Source organism: Diospyros lotus, chromosome 6 (genome assembly GCF_014633365.1).
Source record: "Diospyros lotus cultivar Yz01 chromosome 6, ASM1463336v1, whole genome shotgun sequence".
Taxonomy (NCBI): Eukaryota; Viridiplantae; Streptophyta; class Magnoliopsida; order Ericales; family Ebenaceae; genus Diospyros; species Diospyros lotus.
The window spans coordinates 40014622-40040105 of record NC_068343.1 but is presented as its reverse complement, the minus strand read 5'-3'; the positions used below and the strand labels follow the sequence as shown (position 1 = coordinate 40040105).

Genomic DNA, 25484 nt, shown 5'->3' with positions numbered 1-25484 from the left:
AGCATTTGCCCACTCCAAAATTATTTTCCAACACCCTTATGGATGGATGCTATCTCCCACATGTACATCTATTATTTAGCCAGTTGACACATGTTAAAAGCCAATTTAAAAAAGGGGTAAATTCCACCAAAACCCCACATGATTTGAACCACTTTCACACGCTCCTCTTGTAATTTATTTATGATATTTTGGCCTTTTAATTTATTTATGATTTTTCAAGTTCTTATGGTTTCCTTCTTTTTCTAACAACTCCTCCCTCCATTAAGTCAAGAGCCTTTATGGGTTTCTATCGTTTTACTTTTAGTATTTCGCGTCCCTAGGATTTATTTTTATTTCTAATAGTTCAAATTTAACATAAAACAAAACCCATTTTTGAGTTTTTGACCAAATGGAGGGGGATTGTTTAAAAAATAATAAACCATAAGAACCTGATACAACAAAGCTAAACCACAGAGGATTTCTATAAAAAAGACCCAAACCATAGAGTCAGGGTACATAAAACTACTTTCAAATTTCAATAGTTTTAAAGTTCTCATTATTTTTTCTTTGTTTTGGAAATAACAAAAATCAAAATCCAAATGAAAACACAACAATGACAACACTCTTGTGCTATGGTACTTTAGATATGAGAAGGAAAAAGACATGGGGTTGTTATCACAAACAACTTCCCGTTCTTCACAAGGAAGCCCATACCTTCTTGTTCTCAAGTGTCTTGTACACTTTATCCTTTAGTGCTTATCACATTTGAAGGTTCTAGACTGTCCCTTAAATCCTAGTTCTGCAGGCCCCTTTCTAGAGCAGCCTGCTGAAATAAATACCTAGGCTGGCTCTTGTTTTTTAGTGTTTTGTTATCATGGAGATTGATCAGAGGCTCCTTTTTTCCATGATATTGTCTGTGAATGGCTTGCCAGTGAAGTGGCAGACCAATCCAAATCCAGAGCAAACTAGTCAGTGAAGAGCCTAAGGGATTAGACCTGTTTACAAGAAATTAAACATACAAAACTCAGTGTTGCTCAAGTGGTGAACAAGCTGAGCACTGTGTTCCACCTAGACCCTACAGCTGTTTAGTCAAGCTGCTCTCAAGCAGTCCCAAGTTTGAAAGCAAGGCTAATGGTATAAAAAAATCAAATTGTATACAGAAATTTTTATACAAAATGATAGGACTCACAGATAATCAGACATTAGGATGAAAAGCACTCACCAAATTAGCTCATAGTTGTAAAAATGTCACTATCATCATATAAATATTCATTTTCTTACTCAAATATTCAGAATAGCAACACACTAATTGTACATTGGGCTCAGAATAATCGACAATATGTACTTTGAACATCACACCGACACTTGTTCAAGCTCATTTCCCATCTTCAAGTTCATTTCCCATCTTCAGCAATCCGAGCCCAATCTTACCATCAATTGCCAAGAAGTAAAGAGTATTCAGTGAGTCATTAATGTGTTTTGTGCTCATTTGCACATAGAAAGGTATAAAACTAGATCGAGACGGATGTAAAAATAGCTATACTATCTAGAGCAAGATTAGTGTAAACTAGCAAAAACCTTCAGGAAGCTATTTCAATGGGAATGGGACAATCTGGTCTCAGTTGCTGAATCACACTAGGGGCAGGGCAAGTCCACAAGGAGCCTGCTTCACTTAAAACAGGGACATCATCCAATAAACTCAGCATAGGAAAGAATTTAACATACCTCACACTGGTCCACAGATTTCCAGCAATGTTTATCACTTATTCTACAAGCTATTTACCACCCCTTGTAGGTCAAGATAACTTTCTCCTAATTGCAAAATAACAGTACTAGAGAGCAAGAAAACAATGCTAAATCAGATGAAGAGGTGTTTTTCGTTAATAAAAGAGAAAATAGAATAGATGCGCAGAACTGCCATAGTTCTCTGCAAAATTTCCGAAATCATTTCCTCCATATATTGGGCCCAAAATATGACAAGAATTATAGAACAAACAAGTGAATCTTACAATCTCATGTTTGATTGCATAAAATATTCTCCCTCTTTTCTTTCTGGTAACTTTTCTCTCATGTGCTCCCTAAAATATATGTGTGTATATATATATATATGTATATATGCCCAATTAACCAACAAATTAACGAGTCATTTTTATTGACGAAACAGTGAGAGATCAAAATTTCATCCTCCAATTGATTTGAACTCTTTCAGAAAGCAACGTAGTTTCTTATATCAGAAAGAAAGTCATTGACATGAGGATCTGGTGGTCTTGTTGGATATCTTATAGTTTTTAGAAATTTCATCCTCCAATTGTCTATAGTTTTTACTATAAATATGCAAATAATTACAAACAACATGACACCTCATCTCCTTCATCTGCATATGGAGTAGCATTGTGCTTGACATGAGGATCTGGTGGTCTTGTTGGAATTTTTTCATTCAATATAATTTGAGCAGTCAGAAGCTCTAATCTTTGTGTTTGACCTTCAAATTTTTGGGATAACAGCTTGTTCAGTTCCCCTTCAATTATCAAGAAGAGAAACTAAAAAAATTCAAAAGACAGCAAATGGGAAACTCAGCAACTACCAAGTAATATGGATTAACAGAGCAATTCTTAGGCAGACACAAAACTATTGTGACTTGAATAGAAGTTCAGCATAAATTTGCCAACAGGAGGAAATTGCGTGAACATGAATATGTATGAGTGAAAAAAATTAGCAGACAAATATAATATTTAGCTAATTTAAAAAAAGACCACCCATAAAAAAAAAAAGATCACTATTAAGCTAAAAGTACATTTTGATTTCATTTCAGTATATCTATCATATTGATTAACCAAATCCATTTAAATCTCAAGCTTAACACTGTAAATCTGCCTTTTAATCTGGAATATGATTATAAAAATAGAGAGGAGGCCACAAATATAATATCTACTAAGAAACCCATGAAAAAAGATTTTCCTCTTATGACCAAAAAAAAAAAAAAAAACTTTTTTCTGATTGGAATATGAACCCACTAAGATTGGTATAAAGGGGCACAAGCTTGGTACACTAAAAATAAGCAAAAAGGAATTAAATAAACAGGGTCTCCTACTAAATTATAAAGATAAAGGAAGACTCAAAACAAATTCCTTCCGACCAAATCTCAAAGTTCAACACTAATGCAGTTATATTTATGGCCAAAAAAGAATCCTTCAAAAGGCTCCTTCCTTCCAACACGCCACTTTAAGCATAAAGAGGTCAATCCAAATCCTCATTACTTGCTCCAATGGCATCCTTCAGACCAACACCCCAGAAGTTGGAGACAGTGTGTACAGCATAACCCATAAAATAAAATATTATCAAGGAAGAAATCGAACTTCCTTGCTACTGAAATGAACGAAATATTTCTGTTTCACAGAAAAATGATACAAAACAATAGCATGAAAGAAATCCAACATTTCTAATGAAACAATGAGTTGTTTTGGCACCAATCAAGAGCACCTAAAAAGAGCCATTCATATTTACCTTTTCTGTTCAAAGAATAATTGAGAATAAGAAAAATCTGATATTTATTAGAAAAAACTAAAAAAAAAGAAAAGGTAAAAGAAAGATAAAAGTAAAATGAAAAAAACAAAAAAAAAAATTATATGCTTAAGTTACTCACTGATTTCTTGGTGGGTAGCTTTTATATATTTGATCATTGACATTTACTCTTTTTATTTCTAATCTAACAGAGAAACAAGAAAATAAACTTTAACCATGTTTTTCCCAAACAACCTTGTCAGATCCTTGATCTGACAGAGGAATTTCTCTCTGATCTGAGAGAGAATTCGTGGGAATGTGAGAGGGAAAGTAGAATTAGAGGGTTGAGGGAGAGAACTCAGAAAGAGAGAGAGAGAGAGAGAGAGAATGAGAGAATTAGGAAGGAAAATTCTGATTCCAATTATCAAATCAGAGTTGGGCCGATCTCTTATATGGCCTCAACTTGGGATTGGCGCCAAAATGGTTGCCAAGTCCCTTCTAGAATCAATACAAGTTGCCTAACGGTCTACGTACAGCTTGCATCGCTGGAACCTTCTACCAGCAAGCTAAATCCCTCCAAAATTACAATTATAGCTATGGATAACAACAATTAGCAACAAAGTAAAAGAGGTCACAGCCTAGGTACGTGACAAACCTCTTACTCAGGAATTCTTTGATCATTCTTTATGATTAACATTTTTATTATTATCCTTCTTTAAAGATAGGGTATCCCTAGCGCACGAGGCTCTCTACTTTGTGAGAGTTAGGAGAGGGCCATTTTTGTACCCAGTCTTAATTTTTGTAAAGAGATTCTTTCCACAACTTAAACCTGTGACCTTCTGGTCACAATGGAACAATCTTACCATTGCTACTGATGCTCACCCTCCATTATCATTCTATAGCATCACACTTTTATTTTGTTGAAATCATAAGCATATTAAGGAGTGGCTTAGATGACCAAAGCATGGGATGCAAGAGGATTTTAGATATATAGGCAAGAGCAATAAGCCCAATCCCAAATCTCTTGGCTGGCCTTTGAAGATTAATATTCAAGACAGACTAGTAGGGTTCATAAACTTGCCCATGCTCAACTCTCCAGATGGGAGAATTGGGAAAAGGAGAAAAAAGAAGAAAATGTTTTTTTTGTATGAAAGACAAGCAGTAACCTTATAATAGACCCGAAAGCTTTATTAGGGGCCATTTGATTCCGCTTTCAGTTTTCAGATTTTATTTTAAAATTTCATTTACAGAAACATAAAATGGTGTTTGGTTGACTTGTTCTTATTTTTTCTTTACAAGTCATATTTTTTTGGAAATTTTTGAACAAAAATGATTCAAAAAGGGTAAAAATTTTTGGAAATTCTACATCAGAAAGGAACACACCTACAAGGTGTGCTTGTTCCAGTTGTTCTTGTTTCCTCCTCCAAGCTTCTGCCTGTCTGTATCAGCACCTTTTTGTCTTCTTCACTACACATGCTGCGACAAGAAACCAAAGCTCATTTTTGTTCAACAGCTTGACCTCCAACGATGCTCAATGTCCCCTATAGACTGGCCTTCTTCTTCTGCGTCACCAGCCAACCCAGATTGGAGTTCCAACTAGCCAACCAACAGGTTCACAAACCATTAAAAAAAAAAAAGAAAAAAAAAGTCATAACCTTAGGTAAAGGCCATTTTTGTCAATTTAAGGTAAACACTTACATATTTAATCACCATAAAGAAGCCACAATTTTTCTTGTCAAATGAAACGTTCATTTTTTGTTTTAGACTTTTCAAAACAAACAGTATTATCAAACAACACGATCAACTTTCATTATTTTACGAACAAATGAGACTAAACATAAAAAACTGACAACCATCACTTGAAAAATGACAGCATTAACAAATGAGCAGATATCCTCTATATACCCTTAGCATTTTGAAACCATCAACCTGAATTCAACTGCTTCTAACATATTTTACAATGCCACAATAGTTGAGCCAAAGGAACTCCATTATATAAGCTTGTGTTCACCAAAATTGCCTTCACCTTTGAACTTTCAGAAGATACAGCTAATTTCAACTCATTGTTTTAGGTATTTTGAATTGAAGAACTAGCGCCAATAATTAAATAGACCAATCAAATATTAGGGGGAGTTATTAATGCAAAAGTTACTTTAGCACCAAGTAGTTAGCCCAGGAATTCATGTTAGTATAAACATTCACTTTGTAGCTGAAGGTATTTTGATGAATAAACTTTAAAAGGTTCATTAACCATTGATCATGTAAACCTACAACTAACTTAAATGATCTAAAAGAAATAGTGTAAACATTTTCTTTGTAGCTGAAGTTATTTTCATGAATAAACTTTAAAAGGTTTATTAACCACTGATCATGTAAACCCACAACAAACTTAAACAATCTAAATGAAATAGACTAAAATTCATAGAGAATGTATAGAAAGCGACAAGGTGGTCAATTTACTCTCCAGCTCTTTGCACATCCAACAACGGTGAAAAGGACTTCCCTGATAGTCATAGTAGATCACCCATTATAAGGAAACTTACCTGTCTTGTCTTCCAACCAAAAACGGTCACTTTATATACTTGATCTTAGCTCTTAAAATTGATCAGAAACACCAGCCATGGGAATCCACCAACATATAAAATGCGTTAACCTCATGGCCACCAACAAAATGCATTCATCGATGCCTCTAATTTTAGCTAAATTAATATCCATCCTTAGTCCAACTTAACCTATTCTCTTTAGATTCTCCACAGTTCTAGTTTAAATGTTATTTATCCTCTTCACAACCAAACATCTCACAAACAACATGCACCTTCGCCAACACTGTTCCCCATTGTTCAACCATATTCCACAAGCATGCAGACGTGTGCAAGGAATGTAAGTGTTCAGTGAGTCCTAAACAAATTAACCAAGTGGATCAAATGACATTTTTCTCAATTAGGTAACAATGGAAGCTTGGATGTCCATATATTACAACAGCTATTGCTTATCAGAAAAAATATACATTATATATAAACAACCCATACCCACTATGGTATAAATGAACAAGAACCGATAAATTAAAGAAATTCTGACTATCCAGCCAACAAAAAGAACCTGCCAACCCCATTTGCACGTTTTCAGTGATAATATGACAAACCCATATGAGAATGCCCGCAGAAGAAATCAAATTTACGAACTTTTCATTGAAAATGTGATAAACCCATACGAGAATTAAAGTACGAAGAAAAAAAAAAAAATCAAATTTTGAGAACTAGCCATACCCGTTTCTTTCCATCTTCCAAATGCTCTTGCTTCCTCGTCGAAGCCGCCAAATTCGGCAACACCTGAGCCGATGCCATTCAGATAAATGCACAAAATCACACTCCCAAAGCAGCTGGGACCTCAATTATCACCAACTCCACAGCAAACCCTAAAAAAGGGGAAAAAGGAATGTTTACCCTTGATTTGGAGAAGAGATATTGAGGGAAAGGAAGGGAATTGGATCCCCTATACACTCTCTCCTTTTCTTAAAATTCTTCCAAATAAAAGGATTAATAATAATCATTTCAATTTGTTCATGGAAAAGGAGGGAAAATGTTATCTAAATGTTTTTTTTTTTTTGTATGGAATATTTTCTCGTAGGGAGGGCATGAAGTGTCTTTTTCCCCTGCAAAAGGACAAGGATGCTCGCCACGTCACGAAACGTGCGGGTCTAGCTTCCTTATGCTACGCTGTCGGCGCACACAATCCTAGAAAACTCCAAACAACGATGCTTCTGTGCTTCATTTGTCTTTCCCGTCATCTGGTCTGATAAATGATAATCTACTTCTTGTTCCTGTCCTCTTCTGCCTTTCCCAATTGCCAGACAAAACAAAACGAAGCCCACCTTCTCTCTCTCTAGATGTAAGTCGCTTTCGCTTTCGCTTTCGCTTTCGTTCCGCATGCTTCAATGGCCGAAGCCAAAGACGAGCAAGAGAAGAGGAGAAGGAAAGGGAAGAGCCTACTTGAAGAGTCTGAACTGATTGGGTCTTCTTATTCTTCCGATGAAGGAGAGGATGGGGTTGGAAGGAAGGGCAAGAAGTGGAAGCGAGAGTCGGCGATTTCGAGTGTTCTGAGGGAAGTGGATGCTCCGCCTCTGCTTCGGGACCCTCTGGCGGCGGTGGGGTTCGACATCATGACGATGATTCTCGCCCGCCTGGACGCACGCAGCGCGGCACGATCACTCCTTGTTTCGCGCGGGTGGCACGGCGTTGCTTCCAGCGACAGGTTATGGACTAGCAAGGTTTGCTTTCTGTTGGGTTCGGTTCATATTCTAATTCTCTACTCGGTTTCAGTTTTTAATTCAAGGGTGTTTGACTAGCTTTACATAGAATTCGTTTTATTGATCCTTTTAGGGAGAATTTTCCAGTTGGATTCTGGGTTTGGTTCTGTTTGTAACAGTTGGTCTGTTTTCAAATATTACATAGGATTTGATGATTAGTTTATATATTGCATCTTCTACTTGACTTTCTTTTCTGATGGATGCTGATTTTTGTTCAAGTTCTAGAGAAATTTGGCAATTTTGGATCTGGGGTTTTTTCAGCCTGGTTATAATATTTCATCATTTTGTCAATTTGGTATGTGAAATTGGTGTGTGTTCAGTTCTACAGAGGATTCGACAACGAGCTTGTGTGTGTTTTTTCAGTTTATCTAATTGGTTATTGAGAATGTTCATGTGTGTTTCTTGGGTTTTCTCAATGCTCAGTTTCATTTGTTTATTTATTGAAGAGTAGGTTTGTTCAAATTCGGGGTTTCATGTCAATTTAATTCGAGAGTGTTTAATATGGGATTCCAATTTGCCGTAGGTATTATTTGTGGTTCCCAGTGCACAAGGCTCCCGCCTACAGCAGACTCTGGGGAGAGGGTGTAGGATGGTAGCTTTACAACCACATGTTTGTACCCACCACAATTTGGAAGTTTTATGAGCTTACTTCTGGAGAGTTGGGTATTGAGTTTTATGTATTATACATCCCGCTAATGTCTTTATTGGGTTTATTATTGTGTGCTTCATTTAAGTTCTCTGGTAAGCTACAATATATGGTGGATAAATAATATCTGGTTTTCAGTGATCCTAGAAATTTCCTTTTTGTACTCCATGGTGTTTTGTTGCTTTTATCATTGCTTTTGATAGTTACATTCCATTTATTAAAACTTCTGGTAATAATTTGTTCAATAGAATACTTGTACTTTTTCCTTTTTCATATGTTATCCAGTAGTTAGAAATTTTTGGATTAGTTTTGATTTCTGTAGTATAATTTATATCCCACTAGGATGCAAACTGATCGCATTCATTCTGGGTTTTGGAGTGCACAGTTCTGGTTGCTTTGTCTGGAGGTGTATTACGGAATCCTTTTTTTTCATTATTTGAAACAATGTGGACTGTGGAGTATCCAGTCTGTTTATTGATTCCATTTATGTATTTGCAGGTGAAACAATGTATTGGATTTTACCTACACTTCACATATGTTGAATTGTCTTCTCTAGGATTGTTTGAGTTGCCTTCAATGGTCCTTCCTCCCGTAAATAGTTTTCTCCACGCATGCAGGCAGAATATTTGTCTTCTCCATACAGGATCCCTAAAGGCTCTCTCCCTCTGAGACTTCTGTTCTGACCCAGCTATTTGTGGTTCAATGCTAACCAAGTGACTGCTGTAATTCTCAGAAGGTTGGCCTGGCTAATCTTACATCTTACTCGACCATTGCCTTCCACATCAGCTAAGTTCCATAATCAGGCCATGGCCTAGCTTTCTCCCATCAAAGGAACACCTTCATTCAGGATCACTTAGTTCTCATCTGTGTCTATGACATACTTGCCTTGTGTCCTTTTTATGATTGCAAGTGCTGCCTTTACATACTTTGGTGGATGCCTGAACTAGGGTGCTGACAATTCATTGGGTATTCCCTTTCTCATAAAATCTCGGAGCAACTGGTGATATGGTGATTGATGTCCTTTAATCATGGTTACAGCACACAACTGAGTTGTGGAGCTGAATATACACTTATGCATGATGGAGGGAGGAATGTTGCTGACTTTTGTTATAGGAGCTTAGTAGTGTATTCTTACCTTTCATCTATATAAAGCTAATGGATCATGTGCTTTACCTAACCTCTTTTAACGAACTGGCCAATTTTGGAGAAAATATCTTCAGTTTTGGAGAAAGAAGCTTTATTTTTTAAAATTGGTTAGAGTCCAACATAAAGTTAGATTGTGCTCTTATTAGTGGATCATAAAGAATGGATATACTTTTGCTCTTATTTAAAGTCTTAATTTTTTGTGGTACTATATGGTTTTAATTCTTAGTTCATATTGGTTAATAAGCTAACATGTACCATTACCCTCCAGATTTTGTACTAATACCAATGTTTCTCACCACTAATATTTGTGATGTTTGATATTCCTTTTTTTGCTTACCTAGAGAAATCTGCAACTCTGAGAAGGCTGCATACTTTATTGTGTCTTTGATTTTCCTTTGTCATGATGTAAGGATAGGAATACTTGGTGCTAATAGCATCTGAAGTCAAGCCTCATATTCTTACTATATCTTTGAGATTTTTTAATACTTCTTTTGTTGTTGTTGTTCTCTCTCTCTCTCTCTCTCTCTCTCTCTCTCTCATATTCATGTATATTTTCCTTTTTCTCATATGAGAAACTTGATTTTGACCCTAATATAAATCTTGGGCACTTTATTTTAACCCTCTTCCCCAGTCTCCTGAATCAACACCCAGAAAAAACAAAATACACTTAAAAATAAAAAATTAATAAAAAACTAAGAATGGACAAGAATAGTTTTATTCTGGTTTTTGTTTCCGGGCACCTGAACAACTGGTCTTTTGGTCCTGCAACATAGATTTTGTGGTCAGTTTTGCTCTTTACAACCATGATAATCTATATTAGCTCCCTCATTGTTGCTAGATGGTTGCATCGAAGGGTATTTGGCATAAAATTTTCTCACATTCTTTTGCATAGATTTGTATTGTCAATTTGACTTTTTAGAAGTCAATTGGTATTATGAATGCCATCCCACCAACACAAACTTGGTTAGGATAAGGTGCAGTTGATGATGATGATGGTGTTCTCTTTGCATTAGATGCAAGAATGTGTTCAAAAGAAAGAGAATGGTGCAAGCCAAAGGACATTATCCCAGATGATGTTGTTGGAAACAAAAATGACTGATGCAAAAGCTAATATTGAGAAGAGTAGCACATTGATTGGTGGAAATGTCTAAAGAATGTTTAAGGATGACATTTATTGAATTGATGCAATAGAACATTGATTGAGGATTACTTGTTTTCGTTAGCTTATTTCTGCAGGTGTTATATGATATTGTTTATTTCTGTGAGCTCACTCTTTAAGTTAGTTTTGGGGCCAAGGTAATTCACTGTGCCACGGCAATTTTATGTTTTTCTGTGTTTCCTCTTGACCATCCAAGTCCAAGAATTTCAGTTAGTTATTCATTATTTGGGAGTAAGCTTGCTTTCCCTTTGCGCTTTGATACTGTCTCTTCACTTGGTTGGGGACTGAGCTTGCTTACCTTGTGGTTGGTGGTGAGATATCTGACTCTGGTACCTATTCTTGTTAAATGGACGAAGCATCATCAGCTCACATCCTCATGCAAGGGCGATTATTTGTTAAGGGCCTAATTTGCACATCTTTCAATTACTTTCTAGTGTGAAGAATTATGGCTTGGTAAAGCACACATACCTCATTCATCTCAAGTCCGTGGGTTGTCAAAATTAGCCGCTTACTCATTATCAGTAATGGATGGTAAAAGGGTGAGTAATCAGACAAGACGCAGGGGTGGTAGAAAATCCATTCTCGAATCTTTTCTAACGTGAATATTCCTTCTGTCAGATGCGCATCATGAAAGAAGATCTGTGGGATCATGCTTGGGAGTTTCACTTCAATGAGGTACATGCTATTTGAGTTAGGTCGATTACATATAGTATTAAGAAACTTCTTGCTGCGAGGGGAGGTAAATCCCAAGAAACTTCTAGCTTCCTTTTTGTCTTTTTCATATATTTGTCAAGTACCAGTTTCAGAAACCAGTATTTGTAAGGAAAAAAGAAAGAAAAGGTCTTGTCATAGCCTTTAGATACACTCTGCTTCAAACTGTTCAATAAGTAGAAAAATTCTCTTCTTCTTTTTGGAGCTCACAGAGTATTGTAGTGACAAATCCTCTGTTTGGCCTTTTGCTTTATTGACCATCAGTAAATGACCTTGGTTGAATTTTTTTCCCACCCACCTAAAGCATGATTGATCCTATGATCAGAAATACAGAAGCATTACTCTTCTCTCTTCCAAGGTGGAGAGAGGATATGCAAGGCCGCATACTATGGCAGTAACTAATGTCGATTCTGCTTAGCAGAAGACCTAATCAATCAGTTAGCGGTACGTCTGCGTGTTCCTTTTTCTCCTTCGCCATTAAGTTGTATACAGCCTTATATGCTGGATATGCTTTACTGTGTAACATAAGTAATTCTTGAATCACGGTTTCTCCTACTCCTTAGTAACGTAACTAATTCTTGAATCACAACTCACAAGTTCATCTTTTTATGTACATGCAAGAGCAACCGATTCCTGAATGAGTTCATCTTTGTACCCTCAATGGTATGGCGAGCTTCTTTGTAGTTCTTCCTTGCGATATTTATCTGTGACAAATCTTGTGCACATAAAATCTCAGGCGGCCCCAGAATACTGGCGAAATCTTGATCCTTATTGGAAAGGAACCGGCCCTCCCATGCACCGCTACTTCCACCCAGATGGCAGCCAAACCGCGGATCCTGGCGATGAGGTATGGGGTGGTCACGAGTCCTGTTACTCCATTGTGACTAGTTTTGAAGGCCAGGGAAAGATCAGGGAACACTATGTTAGGATTAACCGTTGGCCCCGTATGCATGTGTCGAGGAAACCAGATTGGAGCTGGGAAATGTCGAATAACTTGTACTGCTACGTCAGTGTTCCTGACGCTTACAAGAAAGGTGGAACCGGCCCGCTGTTCCCTTTTCCCTAATTTCCTCTGCCAGTGGGTTCTGATCTTTGGCAAGCAAATGGAAAATGTGTAGAAGAACGTATGTTTTTGTGAATACTTGGCGTCATGTTCTTATTATATGGTGGTGGTGTTATGATATGGTATTTTGTTTTATATCTTGTTCCTGGTGACCAGGAGAGTTGGTTCATGTTACTATCAAGTCAAAGAATGCCTAAATTATAAGCAGATGTATTTACATTTACATGGTTCATTTTCATACGTAATTTTGTTCTTCTTCCTATCTGTTTTTTCTTTTTCTTTTTGGTCAATTATATAAGGTTTGACATAATATTTGCTTGTTATTGTCACCTTAATAGAGATTTATTTAGACCGTTTTTAACCGAAGAAAAATATGCTTAAGGATTGGACTCAGGAAAATTTTACAAATATTGTCACCTAGTAGAGAAAATTGTTGCAATGATAATTGTGATCGAAATTTAATTTTAATTGTGATTGGATTATATATATAATTAAAAATTTATCTTCTCTGTGTCCTATTTTTTAGTTAGTATATAAATTTGTATAATTTTTTTTTTTTTGTATTCATCTATAAGTGAGTGGTTGATGGATAAATAATTATCTATTTATTGGTGAATATTGGCAGTGAATTTTATTAATAGATTTTTATAAGGTCAAAGATGTGTCTTGTCACAATAAATTTAATGGAAATAAAACATTATTTTATATTTGTAATAAGTCTCTATTATTTTTTTGTTTCTTTTGACCTGCTTTTGTTCTTTTAGAGGTGAATATATGTTGATGAACCTGCAAATTATCAATTGTGTGATGGACGAGAAATTGCTACTTAGACTTAGCTTCGTTTATCTAAATATGGTAGACTAAAATAATAAAAAATAAGCACCTCATCACCACAATTTACAAAACTCACAAGCTATATTAACTATGGTTAGAGGTGAGTTTGTAAAAATTATTAAAAAGATTTATTTATCTTTTTTATTTTTAGCTTCTTTTCTTTAGTAGTCAATATTTATGAATGTTATCACGAAATACAAAAAATGTATTAGCTCGAATTAAATCAATTAAGAGAAAATTAATATCACAAGGATGGAGAGGTATTTGTGATGATGAGAAAACTCGATATATTTGTAAAAATAAAGTAAATAAATAAGTAAGATCTGTCACGCATTCAAAAATTTTGAATAATGTGAAATCTGTGTTTAATTTTGTTCCTGTGCGGAATTGTGCAATTGTCTTTGTCTATTCGAGGGATTAGGCTCTAGATTTCAATTTTAATGAATCTATCCATACACCTAAGTAAAATACATGCAAAACACAAGTTTTAGAAATGATGTAATAGTTCAAGCTGAAAGTTATCTGTATATTAAGAATTTTTCGAGTTTTTCACATTATCAAAAAAAAAAAAGATAAGTTTTGAGAATTATAATTCTTTATTTAACAATTCCAATCAACTTGGATTGAAGTTTTAATCCTAAAGCTTGAAGATAATGAAATTTCAATTCTTAATATTTTTGTTCCAAACATAAAAATTTATTTTAAATGTTTCAAATTGAAATTTCTAGAGTTTTAAGAGGTTTTGAAATAGGTTATTAATGCTCATTATCCTGCACTTTAAATGATCACTAACTTACACTATCCTAGCTAGCTGACTCAATTATATAAAAAGCATTATTCTTTAATGCATAGATAATAGTGGAATTTGTGGATTTCTTCCTATCTCCATTCTATTGATGCTTTTAGGGCAACCATTGATTCACTTCAATGCTCAATTCACTTGCCAATATTCACCAATAAATAGGAAAAGGATAAGTTTTGCCCTTTTTCTTTTAAACCAAGATGATCTACTCTAATTTAATTTTTATTATTATTCAAATATTAAAATATTTTAAAATACATCAATTGCCGTTAAATGATAAAAGCCTCTCAAGAATATAAGACTTTATTTTTTTTGTTAAAGTCAGAGAAGAGTCAATTATGTACCCTTTCTTATATTTATTTATTTTACAAGAAAATAATTTTTCACAATTCACAGTTTATACTCGTTAACTATAAAACACAGTCTACATCCACAACTTTTCAATTTTCAAATTGAATATGTTTGTTACTAAACTAATGAGTTGGATATAAGTGAACGTTTATTTATATTATATTGTTGACCTTTTATAAGTTTGTTTAACAAAAAAGTTATACCTACAAATAAATTTAACAAATAATCTTCATAAACTAACACCAGACACACAAATGTTATAGTAATTCTATTTAAAATCAACAACAGTTTATAATAGTGACCAAATTTATTATTAATTTTAGGCAAGACTATTATAATTTTTTTCTGAGATTTATTGTTAATTTTAAATAGAGTTATTACAAATTTATGTGTGTTAGATTAATTTATGAGAATTATTTATAAATATATCATTTCTCTTTGTTTAAATTATTATCCACCTTAATTTGAATGCATTAGCTCACTCCTTTTGAATCATCATTATTTGTTAGCTAAATTTATATTTTTGTTCCTACACTTGCATATTTTTTTCGTGTGATTATTCAAATTTTTCATTATTTTGATTATATCTCTGAACCTGTAATTTTAAATAATTTAACTCTTATACTTTGATTTTTTTTTGTGATAATTTAAATTTTTTATTATTTCAATTATTTTCATGAACTTATATTTTTTAGTCAATTTAACCCATATACTTTGATATAAGTCTATGACAAGTATTTTGTTATCTCATTTTATCTATTTTTTTACACATGAAAGTATAAGGGTTAAATTGATTTGAAAATGCAGCTTTAGGGGTATAATCGAAATAATAAAAAGTTTAAGTTGCCACATGAAAAAAATGTCAAAGTACAAGAATTTAATTGACTTAAAAATCAAGTTTAGGGATATAATTGAGATAACAAAAAATTTAAATAACCATACAAAAAGAATATATAAAAATACATAAATAAAAATATGTACTAAACCATATTTATTCCTCATGCTTATTGATTCACTTGCCAATGCTAAAAGTGGCTGGCATTCTAGAATAACAACAAATTTTATTCCTTTCTCCTTCACTCAATATTGCTCATTAAATCATTTTCTCAACTAATACCTACTTTTGTACTTACCTATTAGGACAAAAATGAAAAATGCTACTTATACGTAATGGATTATTGAAAGACACTAAAATAACAAAAATGCACTCACTTGCATTGATTCCTCTTCCATTCTTATGGTTGCCCCATCTCTCTTCCTTTCCCATCATCTCGTCGGTCGTTGTTGCAATTGCCCATTCCCTCACTTGTAATCGCCCATCCCTTCCCATTCCTTCACCTACAACAACAGTCGCTACATCCTTTTGTCGCCTCACACCTACTGCCGTCGCCCCTACTACCAAGTCGTCGATTTTTTTTTTTGGCCAAGTTTGTAGACATATTCCCCCTCCCCCCCTCGCCCTCTGATGGAGACTTAATGCATTGATGAAGTTCAATTGGGCTTCATCCATGGATGGGGGGTGGCGGGTAGGGGCAATAGTGGGTGTGATTGGCGGCAATGATGAGTTTCTGTGGCCGACGGGTTGGAGCGGTGGCGTGGTAGGGGGTAGAGATGTCAAATGGGTCGGCCCATAAACTTTTTAAAAGGGTTGGTCCAGCCCATTTACTAAAAGGATTGGGCCCGGTCTAGCCCTTTTTGCAGTGGGTAGGGCCCAGCCGGGCCCACAACCCTCTATAGGGGGTTGGGCCAAGCTGTGGGCTAGGCCGGGCTGGGCCTTTAGCCCATAGGGCCTAGCAGGCCGGGCTTGGTGGGCTTGGCCCACAGGCCCTGGTAAGCCAAGCCCATCGAGCCCGACCTATTTTTTCATTTTTTTAAAAAATAATACATATATAAATATCAAAATAATGCATATATAAAAACTATTTTTTTTTTCTTTTTTTTCCTTTTTAAACAATTTTATATCTTAAGTTTTAAATGTTATTTCATCATTTTATATTTCAAAATTCTATATGCCTTGTAAATTTTCTTGTGAATTGATACGAAAAATAATGCACATATAAAAAGGAGAATGTTTATTTATAATTTAAATATATAAAAAAATAGCTTGAAAATTTTAAATATATTGATGGTTATTATTAATTTATATATATTGCGAAATGTAAATTTTTTAGTATCCAATATCAATAATTAATAAAGAATAATACAGTTAAAAAATTAAATGAGCAAGGGACATTACAATTTATAGAAGTTCGAGTCGTTTGGTAAACAAATGGCCTACTCCTTTCTCTTCAACCATCATTTGAAGAAGTTCAATAAAATAATTTTTATTAATTTTTTACATGAACTAGCAACCATCCTTAATAATCCATTGGGCCACGGGCTGGATCGGGCTGGGGCCTTACATGGGCCGAGCTATGGGCCCAAATTCTTTGGCCTAGCCCGACCCTCCCATGGGGCCCGAGCCTAGCTCGACCCATTTGAACAGTGACAGGCCAGGCCATAGCCTGGCCCGTCTCGGGCTGGGCAGGCCGCCCGACCCTTTTGACATCTCTAGCATGGGGTGACGGCAGTGGCAAGTTTCTCAAGGATTGGGGGTTCCATGGAAGTTTTAATTTGGGAATTTGGGATAGGGGTATTTTTGTTCACTACAAGAATTTCGGGATTTAGCGACGGAATATTTCCGTCGTGAAATCCAAAAATCCGTCGCAAAATGTAATTAGCGACGGACATTTTCCGTCGCTAAAGTCTGCGTCGCTAATTTTTTTTTGCGACGGATCCGTCGCTATATTAGCGACGTCTTAGCGACGGAAATATTTCCGTCGCTAAGTTTATTTTTTAAAAAATTGCAACGGAAAATTCCGTCGCGAGATTTTAGGAAAAAATAAATTTTTTTTTATATTTTTAGTAGCGACGGTAAATTCCGTCGCTATTATTGTAAAAAAATAAAATATTTACAATATAGAGACGGAATATTCCGTCGCTAAAAAAAATAAGAATTTTTTATTTTTTTAAAAGTGCGACGGAAAGATTCAGTCGCAATTTTTTTTTAAAAAAAAATAAGAAATTCTTTTTTATTAGCGACGGAATATTCCGTCGCTATTATTTTTAAAAAATAAAATATTTAAATATATCAGCGACGGAATATTCCGTCGCTATAATTTTCAAAAAATAAAATATTTAAAATATATCAGCGACGGAATATTCCGTCGCTAATAAAAAAGAATTTCTCATTTTTTTAAAAATATTGCGACGGAATATTCCGTCGCAATTTTGTAAAAAATAAGAAATTCTTTTTTATTAGCGACGGAATTTTCCGTCTCTAGTAGTTTTGGAATTTTTTTTAAATTAATTATAGCGACGGAAAATTCCGTCGCTATAAGTTTAAGAATTTTTATAGAATTAATTATAGCGACGGAATGTTCCGTCGTTGAAGTAAATTAAAAAAATTAAAAAAATATATTAAAAATTTACTGCGACGGAATAATTCCGTCGCAATATATTAATTTTTTTTTTTAAATTTTAGCGACACAATTTATTTCCGTCGCTAAAAGTTATATATTTTTTAATTTTAAAATTTATTTATAATTATTTATTAAACAAATTATATAAAAATTCTAAAATTTATATTTATAATATAAAAATTAATATTCAAACAAAATACTAATAATTGTCTATTACATGCTAATATAATTGTCTGTTACATACCAACCGTTACATAAAAATAACTACAAAAACTAATCATCTAAATCATCATCAACATTAGGTGAGTTAGGTTGATGAGTCGATTGTGGCTGAGAAGAAGAAGAAGAAGGAACAATACCCCGAGTAGATGCAGTAAGTTGTTCAATCAAAAATCGCATCTCAAACATCTGTCGTCGAACATCGCTCAGCTCATGAGCCTGCGAATTTATCTGCTCCGCCTGCGAATTTATCTGCTCTGCTTGTGAATTTATTTGCTCCGCCTGCGAATTTATCTGCTCCGACTGCACTTTTAATTTCTCTGTCATTTCTTGTATAACTGGGTTTTCATTAAGACCAGATGAGACAGAGGATGAGCTACCAACGTCAGAAAATTTTGATTGGGATAAAGATCCCGTGCCATAAATCCTCTTCTTCTTATTTTTCCCCCCGGCAGCCTGGATGAATATCTGATCACAATCTGGCTGCTGAGGCTCCTCAGACCCTTCATTTGGTTGAGTTGCCTGCTCTAACAACTGTCCATACATTTCCTACAACAGTTTAATGAAGAAAATAAAATAAATCAATTATGAATATTAAAGTTTATGTTAATTATAAAAATAATATTACTTACAATTAAAAAAAACTTACAGCGACACTCGAAGAACGTCTGTCGACATACACCATCTGTCCTTCCTCAGTTTTTTTAGAATGAGTTCGTTCAAACAATTCAATCAGTGTAGGCTCTCTCCCAAACTCATGTGTCTAAAAAAACAAATGATATAAAATTAACCATATTAATAAAAAAAAAATATTAACAAATTAAATAAATTAAATTTCTCACCATTCGTCTTTTATGCTCTGCTGAAGATATAGAACCCCCAGTATGGCGGGAAGGACCAGCCCCAAGGCCACCTGTCTCACTCAAACGGTTTAGCGATGCTTGTGCAGACCTTTTCTTGAAAGCTTCATCTTGTTCCCATTTCTGCATCCAGCTATCCCAAACATCATCTGGCACAAAGATTGGTTTTCCATTGGCATGCCACTTACGAATGTTGTCGATATATCGTTTCGCTGCTTTTTGTGCCCACTCTCTTCTCACTAATGCATCAATTGTAGGATCCCACTGAAAATTTTTCTGTAAAAAAAAAAAAAAAATTAAATAATTTAAACATTTCTACATTAATAGTTAAAATATATATATATTATTAATTTGAATTTAATACCGCAAATTCATCCCAATACAAGCCCTTTGTCTCCGAAGGCACTTCTTTCCAAACATGACCTTCCTTATGAAGACGTTTCTTGAAGATTGTCGATATAATATGGGAGATATTTATTGTACGACAAAAGATGCTCCTATATACAAATAATAATAATTAGTATAAAAATTAATACATGTCATAATGTAAAAAAAAATTAAAAAAATTAAAGTTACCCATCGCCATCTTGCTTTATAACATGTAATGGTTCGGATGTAAAATGACTGGCAGTCGAATGAGATGATGGATGTACTGGTGACTCTGCAGGAAGGGTCGGTGAAGAAGCAACTGCAGGGGTAGCAACAGGAGATACTGATGGGAGGGAGGCCGGTGAAATATCCCCCGAAATATGTGGTGCTGCAGTAGATGAGGTGGAAGCAGCAGTAGACCCAGACGAGTTAGGTCTAGAACCACTGCGTCCTGCACGATATCGTCCTCTAACACCTGTCATCTATATATATATATATATTATAACGAAAATGCCGTCAAAATTTTTTCCCGCCCATTTTCACTTTCTATTTCGATATTTTATTATATTTTATTTATTTTTTTCTTACCCAAAATCAATTTTTTATAAATCATTAATTAAATATAGGTTTGTGTTAAACGTGTAGTTCTTGAAACCTGTAGATGGTTTTTTTCATAATTAAATAATGTTTGGAGAATGTATAAACATGTTGGTATATGAAGAGGTAAGATATAATCAATATTATTAATTTTTAAATATTAACATAAAATTTTAATTAAAATAATTTACAAAAAAATAAGATTTTTTTTAAATCGACAAAAATCTTGAGATATCAGGTAATACCGCCAAATACCGACTACCAAGTAATTTTTTTAAAAAAATAAATTTAATTTTTTATTTTATTTCCTATAAATTACCTCTCATTCTCTCTCAATAAAGCCACTATTCAAAACTTTAAAACCCTTAATTAATTTCAGAACCATGCAAAAAAAATACAAATCTTATATATGTTTAAGTTATTACTTAATTTTGAAAAATAATTAGTTTGTAAGTTATGTTAAATTAGTTATTTAGGTAAAATTGAATTATTTTTAATAAATTATTTAAGTTATTTTGACAAAATTAATATTTGTATATGCTATTTATATTTATCATATGTTGTCATGTTTTTTTTAAAAATTTTATTATATTTTATATTTTAATTATTTATGTTACTAATTTATTATATGTTGTCATATTATTTATTATTTTGTATAAACTATTTATATTTATCATATGTTAAATTAGTTATTAGTTTGTGAAAAATGTGTAGTTCTTGAAATTTGTATACTGTAGATAGAATTTATGATTGTGAGGTTGCTAATTTTAAATAAATTCAATATATATGAACTTTCGTGCATCGCACAGGAGGTGAACTAGTACCTATAATGAAATAAATCAATTAACAAAATCAATATCATTAATAATTAAACATAAGTATTTAAATCATAAAATTCACCTCTAATCACTATCATATAAGTCTACATCCGTGTCATTAGATTCTAAGTCATCATCAGAATCTAATTGAAGAACTTGTTCATCCTCTGATTCAGAGTCATATTCAGAGTCTGATCGCAAAACTTGCTCATCATACGATTCAGATTTATCTTCAGAATCAGATCTCAAAACTTGCTCATCATTCAACTCTGGAGCTTCATCAAATTCTGATTCCATAACTGGCTCATCATTTAAATCAGCGTGGTCACCATCATTCACTGTCTCAAGGATTTGGGCATCATCAACTGCGATATCGTGTAGTTCCACGTCATCCTCTTGGTAAGGCAACGCTTCACGTGGAAGGGTCGCCTCTTGATTATTAAAAGATTGTGGAACCTCTACTATGAACCTTGGTTTGACTTTTGTTACAACCAACCAATCGCTTTTGTTACGCCTCAAGCTTGGATATTCACAAAAATATACTTGAATCGCTTGAGAAGCTAATACAAATTGCTCGTTTGTATTCCATTTCTTCTTTTCATTGACCTCGACGATCTTATATGCATGATGAATCTTCACCCCCTCGTTCAAAGTTGGAATAAACCAATCGCCCTTGAACAATACAACTTTCTTGAATGACGATACTGAAGGATACTCGAGCTCGACAATCTCTGTTATCCGACCATAATAGTCCTTCTCGGGATCATCGTAGTTGGATCCTTTAACGCACATGCCACTATTCATAGTGCCTTTATTCGAACCATGGCTAATCGTGTGAAATTTAAATCCATTAACAAAGCAGCCAGGGTACGTTGTAACAGTGTTAAAAGGTCCTTTTGCGAGATCCCTTATGTATGAATTGGTCACATTGTTCGTAGGATCGCGAGCCTATTAAATAAGACAGATATATAAGAAATAATTATATAAGAAATTGAGTGGAATTAATATTTTAATTAATCAACTCACATAATTATTGAACCAAGAAGGGAATTCCTTATTTGTTAATTGTTCAATGATGTGGTCGCCAATGCCGAGATTACGTTGCCTTAGCTCAGCATCGTAAATTCTTGAAAAATTAAAAAGAAAAATGAAAATAACTACATTAGACTATTCAATGTAAATATAATTTAAAAATTAACAACAATTAATTAGTAAAATCTTACTGCAGATACGGCTCAACTTCTGGACAATTCATCAAAATATATCTGTGTGCAACATCATATTCTTCACCGAATAACATTCGTGACTTTTTACATCCAAATGGTCGACAAGGATGCTTGAAAATTGATAACTTCCCCTCCTGGTCATCCCTTTCATTTACAACACCAGCATCGTTGCGCGGCACTCGTGTATGCCTTGTAACAACATGGTCCTCAAAGTAATGAGAACACAACAATGACGCTTCTTCCACAACGTATGAATTAGAAATAGAGCCTTCCACTCGAGCTTTATTTCTAACTGTTTTCTTCAACTTTCCAAGGTATCTATATAAAATGTATATAGTAATTAGATAAGTGAACTACAAAATAAATATGTTTCTTATAAAATAGGAAAAAAAAATTATCAATCTAATAAATAGTACCTTTCAAACGGATACATCCATCGATATTGAACTGGACCTGCTATCCTTGCTTCATAAGCCAAATGGATTGGAAGATGCTCCATAGAGTCAAAGAAACTTGGAGGGAATATGAGCTCCAACTTACACAAAGTGATGGGGATGTCGTTCTCTAATTTCATCATATGCTCACTTTTAATAGTGGTCGATGTCAAATCTTTGAAGAAAAGACTCAACTCAGTCAATGCCTCCCATACTTTTTGCGGTAGTAATTCTCGAAATGCAACGGGCACCAACCTTTGCATGAACACATGACAATCATGACTTTTCATCCCAAACAACTTAAGCTTCTTTGTGTCAACACATCTAGCCATGTTCGACACATACCCATCAGGAAATTTTAAATTTTTTACCCACGCACACAGGACGGCTTTTTCTTTCTTGTTCAGAGTAAAAGTTGATTGAGTAATGCGGCGACAATATTGATTCAACTCTTCTCTCGACTTTACTGTATCCTTAGTTTTGCCTGGTACATTCATCACTGTATTGAACACATTTTCGAACACGTTTTTCTCTATATGCATAACATCCAAGTTGTGTCGAATAAGTTGAGTTTTCCAATAAGGCAAATCCCAAAAAATGCTCTTACTCTTCCAACCACTACCATGACTGTTATCTGAATTAGTCTGTGCAGCATTTGGTTGTGTCGCATTCACTAAACCCAACTCGTCCAAGGAAGCAAGTATCTCAGGTCCAGACAGTACAGGAGGTGGTGTTTTTTTTACCAAAGTATTTTTGCGAAATCCATACCTATTCCGTCGATACGGATGATCTTGATGCAAGAATTTTCGATGGTTATCAAACCATGAAATCTTTCTACTCTTTGACAGGTAAAATGCGTCCGAGTGAATCGTGCAATAAGGACATGCCAGCTTTCCTGCCGTGCTATACCCCGAGAGCATTGAATATGCAGGAAAATCACTAATGGTCCACATCAAAGCCGCTCTCAGTTGGAAATTTTGTTTCAATGAGATATCATATGCATGCACACCAACATCCCACAAATGTTTCAACTCTGCAATAAGGGGTTGTAAGAAAACATCAAGTTTTGCCTTAGGATTCTCTGGTCCTGGCACTAGCACCGTTAAGAACATTGTTGTATCCTTCATACACATCCAGGGTGGTAAATTATACACCGTGACAATGACAGGCCAACAAGAATATTGCTTCCCAGATTGACCAAACGGCTGAAACCCATCAGTACAAAGACCAAGTCTGACATTCCTTTTCTCGGCAGCAAATTCCCTATGAGTCTGGTTAAAATGAATCCACGCAGGGGAATCCGACGGATGACGCATGACGCCATCTTCGACCACATGATCTGCGTGCCACCTCATTTCTGCTGCTGTTGAATTGGATGCATACAATCTCAAAAGCCGAGGAGTTAAAGGAAAATAATGCATCTTCTTATAAGGAACACAAGTTTTTTGTCGTTTACTACTGTCAGCTTGATCAACTTGCTTGTACCGATTCTCATGACAAAACTTGCATACTGTTAAATCACTGTCATCACCCCAAAAAATCATACAGTTATTTCTACAACAATCAATTTTCTCAACAGGAAGGCCTAACCCTCGAACCAGTTTTTTAGTACTGTAAAAATTATCAATCACCGTATTAGGTTCAGGAAGAACCTCCTTAAGTAATTCACAAAGTTGATTAAATCCCCTCTCAGATAGATGGTGTTCTGACTTAAAGCTAAGCAATCTAGAAACAAGCGACAACTGCGAATGCTTTTGACAACCAGGATATAACTCTTTTTTTGCAGCACTAAGCATGTCATAGAATGCTTGAGCTTCCGGATTTGGAGGTTCCTCCTCCATATTCGGATTGAAATCAGGCCCGGCAGCATCCATTACCATAGTCTCAAATAAATTGCTTGGCTCTGCTTCAAGCGTTGATGCTGAGTAAGACATATCGACCGAATCTACCGTAGCAATAACTTCCCCATGAAGTGTCCACTCATAATACCCTGGCACGAAACCTTTGGTGAGCAAGTGACTTGTCACGGTATCCTGGTCACGAAAAGCCGTGTTCCTACACTTTGGTTGATTACAAGGACATTTAATCTTATTCCCATCCATCCACTCTGGTTGACTCTTAGCAAAATTAACAAACTTCTCAACACCCTTGATAAATTCCGTAGAAACATAACCATCCTCCTTACGCCTGATATACATCCACTGACGATCTGATCTCATTTTTTTCCTGTACCATTAAATAATAAAAAATTACTAAATTATAATTATAATATTTTTTTATTTGAGTTATTTTAATATTATTCCACTGAACTACTCCTTATAACTCCCCCTTAAAATTTGAAGGTTAGGACCTATCCCATCCGGAAATGAATCGTGATATGACCACTAGCGGACGCATTTACTCACGATACGAAATTTCGGCAGCATCTCAGCACAGTTCTCCAGATGCACGATAAAGATTATGTGTTGATTCATACAAGTTAAACTCAATTTGAGTCAATTGCATAAATCAAAACATATTCCTATATGCAACCGGAGAACAACAAGAAATGCTACTGAATTTTCGTACCATGCATGAGTAAATTAATGCGTATTTGCTGGGCACACAACACGACACCAAATTTCCAGATTGTCCAACTGGACAATTCAGTGATGTCCTCGCTCCATCGAGGAAGTCACCGAACGGGAATCTAAGGTTAAGTTCCAACAAATTTAATTAAATACCTAAAAAATATTTAATTAATTATATTTTTTATTTAATATAATTTTTAGATAAAATTCGACAAAGTCTCCCCTATAAATGGACTACACCCTATGTAAGAAAAAAAAAAACACAAAAATTTAACACTTCAATTTATGCAACATCATCAATTCTCAACACAACATCATCAATTCTCAACACATCATACACTTCATAATCATCCTATAAAATAAATAAATTCGATAAACGAGAACTAAACAAGCTTTAACTGAAGCTTAAATGTCAACAAGGGAAAATAAAAT

General features: G+C 34.6%; 2 protein-coding genes and 1 long non-coding RNA gene across 4 annotated transcripts; 1 reads left to right on the top strand and 2 right to left on the bottom strand.

Annotated features, from left to right (window-relative positions):
* Nucleotides 1-1106: 1106 nt before the first annotated feature.
* LOC127803874 (uncharacterized) lies at nucleotides 1107-7054 on the bottom strand. Its single transcript, XR_008023599.1, has 3 exons — nucleotides 6747-7054; nucleotides 4864-5076; nucleotides 1107-1405 (listed from the first exon to the last, which is right to left on the bottom strand). It is a non-coding gene; the product is annotated as an uncharacterized LOC127803874 (long non-coding RNA).
* Nucleotides 7055-7261: 207 nt separating this feature from the next.
* Nucleotides 7262-12771, top strand: LOC127803873 (uncharacterized). 2 transcript variants are annotated; one of them, XM_052340467.1, is made up of 5 exons: nucleotides 7262-7747; nucleotides 11172-11276; nucleotides 11356-11412; nucleotides 12070-12111; nucleotides 12185-12771. In XM_052340467.1, exons 1-5 carry the CDS (start codon nucleotides 7415-7417, stop codon nucleotides 12512-12514), a joined length of 867 nt encoding a protein of 288 aa, XP_052196427.1. In that variant the 5' UTR covers nucleotides 7262-7414; the 3' UTR covers nucleotides 12515-12771. The 2 variants fall into 2 exon arrangements, with proteins under 2 accessions (XP_052196427.1, XP_052196428.1); XM_052340468.1 differs by lacking the exon at nucleotides 12070-12111 and having other exon boundaries at nucleotides 7264-7747.
* An 8135-nt stretch (nucleotides 12772-20906) lies between these two features.
* On the bottom strand, nucleotides 20907-24680 carry LOC127804522 (uncharacterized). Its single transcript, XM_052341395.1, has 4 exons — nucleotides 22465-24680; nucleotides 22046-22366; nucleotides 21849-21948; nucleotides 20907-21770 (listed from the first exon to the last, which is right to left on the bottom strand). Exons 1-4 carry the CDS (start codon nucleotides 24678-24680, stop codon nucleotides 20907-20909), a joined length of 3501 nt encoding a protein of 1166 aa, XP_052197355.1.
* Between the last annotated feature and the right edge of the window lie 804 nt (nucleotides 24681-25484).